This window comes from Rhinopithecus bieti, unplaced genomic scaffold (genome assembly GCF_001698545.2).
Source record: "Rhinopithecus bieti isolate Rb0 unplaced genomic scaffold, ASM169854v2 scaffold_15006, whole genome shotgun sequence".
NCBI classification, from domain to species: Eukaryota; Metazoa; Chordata; class Mammalia; order Primates; family Cercopithecidae; genus Rhinopithecus; species Rhinopithecus bieti.
The window spans coordinates 634,985-644,239 of NW_016808074.1; the positions used below are offsets into that span (position 1 = coordinate 634,985).

The 9,255-nt window shown below is 47.6% G+C and overlaps 1 protein-coding gene across 2 annotated transcripts; it reads right to left on the reverse strand.

Annotated features, from left to right (window-relative positions):
* Positions 1–391: 391 nt before the first annotated feature.
* On the reverse strand, positions 392–6,519 carry ZNF304 (zinc finger protein 304). Of its 2 annotated transcripts, none has more exons than XM_017885471.1 (3): positions 6,082–6,519; positions 3,574–3,700; positions 392–2,239 (listed from the first exon to the last, which is right to left on the reverse strand). In XM_017885471.1, exons 1-3 carry the CDS (start codon positions 6,112–6,114, stop codon positions 417–419), a joined length of 1,983 nt encoding a protein of 660 aa, XP_017740960.1. In that variant the 5' UTR covers positions 6,115–6,519; the 3' UTR covers positions 392–416. The 2 variants fall into 2 exon arrangements, with proteins under 2 accessions (XP_017740960.1, XP_017740961.1); XM_017885472.1 differs by lacking the exon at positions 6,082–6,519 and adding an exon at positions 3,835–4,445.
* Between the last annotated feature and the right edge of the window lie 2,736 nt (positions 6,520–9,255).

A 9,255-nucleotide genomic window follows, 5' to 3' on the forward strand; every position in this document is an offset into this window, starting at 1 on the left:
GTTAGGTGGGGAGTGGGGGGTGGGGGCGTCCTTGAAAATACTCATGATTATCTGCAGGGAACAGGAAAGAAAGCACAGAAGTCTGCCTTCCCTGAGCAAAATAGAGTGATTGATACACACAGCTGGTAGCAATAAGATGGCTTCCGCCACAGGCACTGGCAGTGATATAATTCCATCGAGAACCCTAGACAGTTACAAAGTGCAACACGCCTCATGAAAGCTTCCCACATATGTGGTGCTTATCAGGCATCTCCCCAGGGTGGAATGAATATACGATGCTCATCCGCTAGCCGATGGTTCTCTCACAAAGGGTACTCACAGAGCAATGCTCTGGTGTGAATCCTATGAGGATGACCAAGAAGATGACATATTTTCTGCATTCATAAGGCCTTTCTCTTTGTGTGAATTTTCTGGTGTTAAACAAGTTTAAGAGATGCAGCTAAAGGGTCACCAAAACTGTTGCACTCATGAGGTCTTTCTCCAGCGTGAGCTTTCTGGTGACGAACGAGATGGGAGCTTCTGCTGTAGGCCTTCCCACATTCACTGCACACATAAGGCTTTTCTCCAGTGTGAACCCTCTGGTGTAGAATGAGGCCAGAGTTGCGGCTAAAGAATTTCCCACATTCACTGCACTCATAAGGTCTTGCTCCGGTGTGAACTTTCTTGTGTTGAACAAGGTGGGAGCTGCTAATGTAAGCCTTCCCACATTCGCTGCACACATAAGGCCTTGCTCCTGTGTGAACCCTCTGGTGCAGAATAAGGCTAGAGTTGTGGCTAAAGCATTTCCCACATTCATTGCACTCATAAGGCTTTGCTCCAGTGTGAATTCTCTGGTGTACAATAAGGTTGGAGCTATGGCTGAAGAATTTGCCACATTCACCACACTCATAAGGCCTTTCTCCAGTGTGGATTTTTTGGTGTTGCACAAGTGTGTCTTTACGGCTGAAGGCCTTCCCACATTCACTGCACTCATAAGGCCTTGCTCCAGTGTGAATTATCTGGTGCTGAACAAGTGTGTCTTTGCAGCCAAAGGCCTTCCCACATTTGCTGCACACATAGGCCCTTGCTCCTGTGTGGACTCTCCGATGTTTAATGAGGCTAGAGTTATGGCTAAAGAATTTTCCGCATTCTATGCATTCATAAGGCCTTGCCCCAGTATGAATTCTCCAGTGTTCAATAAGGTGGGAGCTTTGGCTAAAGAATTTTCCACATTCACTGCACTCGTAAGGCCTTTCTCCAGTATGAAATCTCTGGTGCTGAACAAGTGTATCTTTACGGCTAAAGGCTTTTCCACATTCATTGCACTTATAGGGCCTTTCTCCTGTGTGGATTCTCTGGTGCTGAACAAGGTGGGAGCTTCTGCTGTAGGCTTTTCCACATTCACTGCAGTCATAAGATCTTTCTCCAGTGTGAACTCTCTGGTGCTGAACAAGTGTGTCCTTGCGGCTGAAGGCCTTCCCACATTCGCTGCATGTATAATGTCTTTTCCCAGTGTGGAATTTCTGGTGCATTTTTAGGTGGTGCAAGTGAATGAAGGCTTTTCCACACTCCTTACACACATGAGATGTTTCTCCACTGTGGATATTTTTGTGATTAGTAAGAACTGATTTCTCCTTGAACACATTTCCACATGGTAGGCATCTAAAGGGTCTCACCTCAGGATGAGTTATCTGGCTGTCAAGAAGAGTAAAGGTGTCCAGGAAGGCTTTTCCTTCTTCACCACAACTGAGGAGCATCTGTCCATCATAGTCTCCTTGGTGTTGCCCGAGACTGGAGCTGTGTGGGAAAGACTCCATGCATTCAGTCCTTCCGCATGGACTCACCCTATTGTAAGTGGTCTGGTGCTGGAAGAGGCCAGAGCTGTCTGGTAAGTCCATCCCTTCCTCCCTGCAGCTAAAGGATCTCCCTAACATGCAAACTGTACAGCTCTTCACAAATGAGGCCCCTCCATCATCCCCTCTGAAGCAATTCTCTCTATTATGTTGCTTCTGGTGCTGGTAAAAGTCTGCACTGGATGAGAATCTTCTCCTACACGGCCCACGCGTGCACAGTTTCTGTGTAGGGTGTGATCCCTGGTGTTCAGCCAGGTGCAAAATGTCTTTCAAGAGTGGGTCGCACATCTCACATGGGTGTGCTTTCTGGAAGAGACCTGGCTCAGCAGTCCTGACCTGTGACACTCCTTCTACAGAAACACTCTGCTCAGAAGGTGCCTCCTCATTTTCTGCTTCACACGAAAAACCTGAAAGCAAAACGATGCTGGTGAAGTGCATGTTGACTGTGGTGGGAGGCAGCAGCCCTATCACAACTGTGTGTCTAACACCAATGTGAGTCCACTGACTTGTTGGCAGGACAAGAGAGCCAGGAGCAGTGTAAAGAAGGGTTGGTTGTCAGTACAGGGCCTATACAGGTCACAGAATGGAGGAACCCTAACTACGGGGTAAAGACCTAAACACAATGGCATACAGGATAGGGAGTAGAGGTTAAGCCTCTAGCTGATTTCTCTGCAAGAGGGTTTCAGCAGGGCCTTGGCTGCTGGTGTCAGGTGAGCTCTGTGCAAATGGGTATGTCCATGCCCAGGAAAATCTGACTCCGAGTAAGTAGCTGGTTCTCAAGGACTATTTAATGAGCAAAACTCATAACACATTAAAGTAAGCTAGTGTTGAAGAGAGGAAGTGAAACATGGAGGCCAAAAAAGTGGGAAAACACCCAAAGGATGGAAGACAGGTGAGCAATGACAAATGGGAAAAGTGCCAAGAACGAGGAAAGAAAAGTAGATGTGAAGAATCACTATGGGCCTTGGTGACAAAACACTGACAAACACAAAATAAGCTGAAGGTTCGATGTGAACCCAACCATAACAGACACCCTCTTCCAGCTCCCATTCAGCAGGGCCAGGCCCTCTGCAGGTCTCCTTTACTGTGGCTGCAGTGATGTCTGCCCTGTCAGGCACCCAAGGTTTTCTGCCCCTCTCCAACTGGGCAACTGCATGGGACTGGGAAAATGAAAGCTCTAAAGCCAACAAAGGGCAGGTGAGCGGCGCAGGTAGGCCCACTCCACAGAGAAAACAGACTGTTTAGAAAAAATACTCTCCAAGGAGGAGGTACCAGGACGGCCCTGTAATCACCACAAGAAGTGATTGTGTCAGCTCCTGAAATTCCTGGCACAGTCAGGCCCCAGGAAATGTCATCCAGAGGATGAGGGGAGAACCTAGGACAAAGAGGTGCAAGACCTTATCTCTGCAAAAAGTAAAAATAGCTGGGAGTGGTGGCATGCACCTATAGTACCAGCTACTCAGGAGGCTGAGGTGGGGGGATCACTTGAGCCCAAGAGTTTAAGGCTGCAATGAACCACGATCACAATACTGCACTGCAGCCTGGGTGACAGAGAGAGACTATGTCTAAAAAACAAACAAACAAACAAACAAAAACCCTCAAAATAATAAACAACAAAAAATGCTCTGACCAGATTCCCAGTGCACTGAAACTGGAGAGATAATTAATTTTTATTGTTTGAAGTTACTAAGCTTTGGGATAATTTGCCACGTAGCATTAGACAACTAAAACACAGACTTACCTAGTGTGGCCACAAGTGCAAAGTTCTCCAGCATCACATCACGGTACAGGAATCTCTGTGCCTCCTCAAGGAGTTCCCACTCCTCCCGAGAGAAGTACACGAACACATCCTCGAAGGTCACACAACTCTGCCATGATGAGTACAGTTGAGTCCACGTGCAGCATCTCTCCCCAGAACTCCCTCCTCCCTAGTCTATGCACTCACACACCCACCCTTTAGTCCCTCGCCTCCCCAGCCTCCCAACTAAGAGGAGATACAGACCTTGGCACCACTATGTCGGCTCTCTCCTCATGTCCCTCTCCCCACGGTGTCCTGCCCAGAGCAGAACCAGGCAAGTGTGCAGACAGATGCTGTCTCAACTCTGGGTCTGGCGTAAAGGGTCCCAAACACTCTCCTACCAACCAGTTCTCCTGGTGCTGTCCAGACAATGCCTCTAAACACAAAGAAACTTCAGCTCCATCTTCTCCCACGAGCTGCCTATACTAGATTCTTAAGGCCATCAGTTCACACTCCTCCCAAAGCGCACATTACTCTTTGGACTACACCTTCCTCACATCTGAGATCCCGACCACCACTGGTCCATGCCATAGGCACCTCCATTACATCTCTCCTCCCCCATCCCACTCTGCATGCGGTGTCAAGGAAGTGCTGGTGTCTTCACACTATCCACCACTGCCACCCAGGTGCCTAAGCAACAGACCCAGTTTTCTCTCAGTCTCCAGTTTCAACTTTCTTACTCAATAACAGCATTACCACCATGACCTGAAGATACCCCATCCCACTCCACACACTGGCCACCATTTTTTTCAACTTCTTCAACAGAACCCTTCCCCAGAACTAAAATCCTGTGTGTCTTCTTGAGGCCTCAACTAAGATGTCGACTGAGATCTCTTTTTTTTTCTTTTTTTTTTTTTGAGATGGAGTCTCACTGCTCTGTCGCCCAGGCTGGAGTGCAGTAGGGCGATCTAGGCTCACTGCAAGCTCCGCCTCCCAGGTTTACTTACGCCATTCTCCTGTCTCATCCTCCTGAGTAGCTGGGACTACAGGCACCCACCACCATGCCCAGCTAATTTCTTTTCTTTTCTTTTCTTTTCTTTTTTTAGTAGAGACGGGGTTTCACCGTGTTAGCCAGGATGATCTCGATCTCCTGACCTCGTGATCTGCCCGCCTCGGCCTCCCAAAGTGCTGGGATTACAGACGTGAGCCACCATGCCCGGCCGACAAGAGACCTCTTAACTTAAACATGACCGAAACCTAATTCCTGATATAACCACTAAAAATCATACCTGCTGCCAACTTCTCCATCTCAGTTGATGGCATTTCCATAATTTTACCAGCTACAGCAAAAACCAACCAACCTTAGGGTCATCCACGACTCTCTTCTCTCATTCACCCTTCACATCAAAAAATCCAATCACCCTACTTAACAAACAGAAAATTTACCAACTTCTCTCACCTCCACAGCCACCCCTCTAGACCAGATACTATCAACACTACTGCAGTAGCTCCTCCCTCATGCTCACAGTCTGTTCTCAACCTGAAAGCCAGAGAGAGCTTGTTAAAATCCAAGTCAGATCATCTCCCTCCTCTGCTCCAAATCTCCCACAACTTTTACCACACTCAGGACAGGGGTCCAGCTCCTCAGCCAGCCATTCCTGCCTCACTCCTTCCTCTGATATCTGTTTCCAACAAAGGTAATTAAGACCTGAGGTTCCCTGAGCACTCCCAACTCAATCCTACAAGCATTTGAGCGTACCTGTTCCTGGGTCTGATATACTTTTCCAGTACTCATCCCATTGGTCGCCAGGTGGTGACTTCTCCACATAACTCCATACAACTCATGGCCCAGATTCAGGACACTAAACTAGAAATGACCTCAATTCACCGCCCCCAGTCTCAAGTGACGAGAGACATGTGAAGAATCCCAGGATATCATTACTATGACTCATCAGAGAATCTGGTCAGCTTTACTTATAAACTACATATAAAACCCATACCTTCTCTAACCTCTGCTGCCACCACTCTGGCCCACACCATCAAAGCTCACTCGGACTATTTCAGTGGACTCCATCTTGATCTTCCCATCTATCCTATACTCCCCAGTCTACCCACCCTGCAGCCAGAGGGAGCTTTTTAAGAACTGCGTCAGAGGACCTCCCTTCTCTGTACCAAACCTTGCATGACTCTCAGCACCCTTAAAAGAGAGGACCAGCTCCTCGGGCTGCCATTCCAGGCCCACCTCTGACCCCCAGTCCCTGTTCTCACCAGGCACAGACGGTTCCCGGAACTCTCCAAACTCATTCTCATCTTCATGCATGCATTTGTACGAACTGCCCCGCGCCTTCGGGTCCGTTCCACACCTTATGCCATAGATAAGGGGGGCGGAACCCCTCCACATAATGCGACAGTGACCACCCTCCCGGGTGGTCAAGACAAATGCGCGATGACAGCGAACATCGCAGGACACACAACCAGACTGGTGTGCACTTGAGGTATTCCCCCACTCACCTGAGCCCGGTCCATCAGCACCGCCGCTGCCATGAGAAGCAGGCGAACGTGAGAAGGGGGTGAACGGGCTGTGCCCTGTGGGCTCAGCCGAAACCCCACGCCTCCACCGCGCTGGACGCCCTCGGGCTGAGTGTAGCACTGCGAGTCTCAGTCTATCCGGTGTAAAAACGCTTACAAGACTAAGACGGCTGCCTCCGGCGGAGACAAGGGCAAGAGGGCGTGTGTGGAGGCCTCGGTAAGAGCCCAGCCCCGGCAAACACCTCCGCGAGAGGCCGCCCTTCCCACGACAGGGGTCATGGATTGTAAAAAAGTGCGGAGGAAGGTCCTGCAGCCTCCACTGTCTTTCCTTGCTAGGTTCCGCGAGAGCCGAGTAGAAAGCCGACCACATCTAGGACTCAGCCTTCACAACCAGAATGCACAGACCGGGCAAAGGAAAAATACGTCACGACGGCGACGCCAGAAGTCTCGCCCCGCCTCCCCGAGCAGCAGGAAACACCCAGTTTCTGGGCTGTCATTGGCTGCACTCCGGCTACCAATACGCTGGGCACAGATTTCTGGGTAATGTAGTTTGTACTCTGCATCCAACCAGGCAACGAGCGACTTTCGGGTTCTCCCGGATGTCCGCCAAGAGGCGTCGCGCTGGGAGGGGAAGAAAGACTGAAAACTGTCTGTCTTTCGGAGGCCAAAGCTGCTTTTTTTTTTTTTTCTTTTTTGAGACGGAGTCTCGCTCTGTCGCCCGGGCTGGAGTGCAGTGGCCGGATCTCAGCTCACTGCAAGCTCCGCCTCCCGGGTTTACGCCATTCTCCTGCCTCAGCCTCCCGAGTAGCTGGGACTACAGGCGCCCGCCAATACGCTCGGCTAGTTTTTTGTATTTTTTAGTAGAGACGAGGTTTCACTGTGTTAGCCAGGATGGTCTCGATCTCCTGACCTCGTGATCCCTCCGTCTCGGCCTCCCAAAGTGCTGGGATTACAGGCTTGAGCCACCGCGCCCGCCCCAAAGCTGCTTTTAAAGGGTATGCACCCTGATTTCCGTGGCCACCTGGGACAAGGCCACGGCACTGAAGTCGCCAGCAAGGGACCCATTCTTTAATCCTTCTGCTTCTGAGGCCCTGGGAGACCTGCTTCACCTCTCTCAGATTTGGAGATTGAAACGTATTAATAAATTGAACAATGTCTGTATTTCGTTTGTGGGCCTTTTTGTAAAACATTGAATGTCCTTCTAGTTTTTTTTTAACATATAAAGAAAAGAGATGTAATTTGCTACCTTTCTGCTGGCTGCACAGGAAGCATGGTGCTGGTATCTGCTTCTGGTGAGGCCACAGGGAATTTTTACTCATGGTGAAAAGCGGAGGAGCTTGCAGGTAACATGGCGAAGACATGAGCCTCTTCTAATTCATTGATTCCCAATTTGATACGTGGTTTTACAGCATCAGCTTCACTATTAACTTATAAAAACTGTAAATTCTTGGACCCAACCTACACCTTCTGATAAACTCTGGGGATGGGACCCTAGCTCGAGTTCAAGAACTGGTGGTCTTTAAAAGTCATTAGCCAAAAAAACAAACAAAAATCAGTAAGATGAAAAATACTACAGCCAACCTCATTGGAAACATGGGAAGTGAGGTAAAAAGTACTTAACGCTGGGCCTGGCACATCGTGCTAAATACATACAAGCTACTATCAGTCTTGCTCAACACAAGGTTCTCACACACACTGTTTTAGAAAGATAAATCAAAGATCCACCTTTTCAGGATCAGTGGTGATTTTGAAAAAAACAAAACAAAACCAAAGTACAGCCAGGCGCGGTGGCTCACGCCTGTAATCCCAGCACTTTGGGAGTCCGAGGTGGGCGGATCACGAGGTCAACAGATGGAGACGATCCTGGCTAACACGGTGAAACCCCGTCTCTACTAAAAATACAAAAAAAATTAGCCAGGTGTAGTGGCGGGCACCTGCAGTCCCAGTTACTCGGGAGGCTGAGGCAGGAGAATGGTGTGAACCCGGGAGACAGAGCTTGCAGTGAGGTGAGATCGAGCCACTGCACTCCAGCCTGGGCGACAGAGCAAGACTCCGTCTCAAAAACAAAAACAAAACAAAAAAAGTATAATCATTCCCTCACTCATCAAGTAGCATCATAGATAATAGTTATAATTTTTTTTTTTTTTTTTTTTTTTTTGAGACAGAGTTTCGCTCTTGTTGCCCAGGCTGAAGTGCAATGGCGCGATCTCGGCTCACTGCAACCTCGGCCTCCCAGGTTCAAGCGATTCTCCCGCCTCGGCCTCCTGAGTAGCTGGGATTACAAGTGTACACCACAGCGCCCGGCTAATTTTTTATTTTTAGTAGAGATGGGGTTTCTCCATGTTGGTCAGACTGGACTCGAACTCCTGACCTCAGGTGATCCGCCAGCCTTGGCCTCCAAAAGTGCTGGGATTACAGTGTGAGCCATGGCGCCCGGCTCAGTAATGGTTATAATTTTTGCACAAAAACACAGCTATATATCACTAGACTCATTTAATTGAAAAAAATCACATGCAAGAGGGTTTCATAAACTACAGGTAGGTGTATGGTCCAGAAGACACATTCTTACAGGCCATATGATTCAAAACACAGAACTATTAAGACTAATTGCTCTTCATAGTTTTTAACTCCACTGTCCACTTAGGTGTCACGGTAGTTAAAATTTTATAACCTGGTTTATTTTATGAGATGACACAGAAATAATTCATATTTTATTTAAAGAAAAATATATACACACATAATTTATATATACACATACATACACATACATAATTTATATACACACATACATAATTATATATGTATAATATAAATTATCTGTCTCCACTCAAAGCCAATATAAGTTTAGGTGTCAGGGACACAATGGAATAACATACTGAAGCAGTTACAGATATAACTGCCAACAGATTTCTATGTACAACAAATGGACTAAGAAAAACTGAAATAAGACTATTTAAAGCCCAAAATGAGAAATTTAATGGATAAAAATAACTGGCATAAAATAAAACTTTTAAGATCTTTGTTAAGGTTGAAGGAAAGTGATCCCAAGTGAATGGTCTGTGATGACAGAAGAAATGAGGATCTGAGACGGGTGCATCTGTGGATTAATGAGACCACTCATTATCTTTTTTTTTTTTTTTTTTTTTTTTTTTTTTT

Coding starts and splice junctions, on each gene's coding strand:
- ZNF304 (XM_017885471.1), bottom strand. CDS start 6,114: ATGGCAGCGGCGGTGCTGATGGACCGGGCTCAG. Junction 3,701..6,081: donor TGCTGATGGACCGGGCTCAG/GTGAGTGGGGGA, acceptor TCATCATGGCAG/AGTTGTGTGACCTTCGAGGA. Junction 2,240..3,573: donor TGCACTTGTGGCCACACTAG/GTAAGTCTGTGT, acceptor TTTTGCTTTCAG/GTTTTTCGTGTGAAGCAGAA.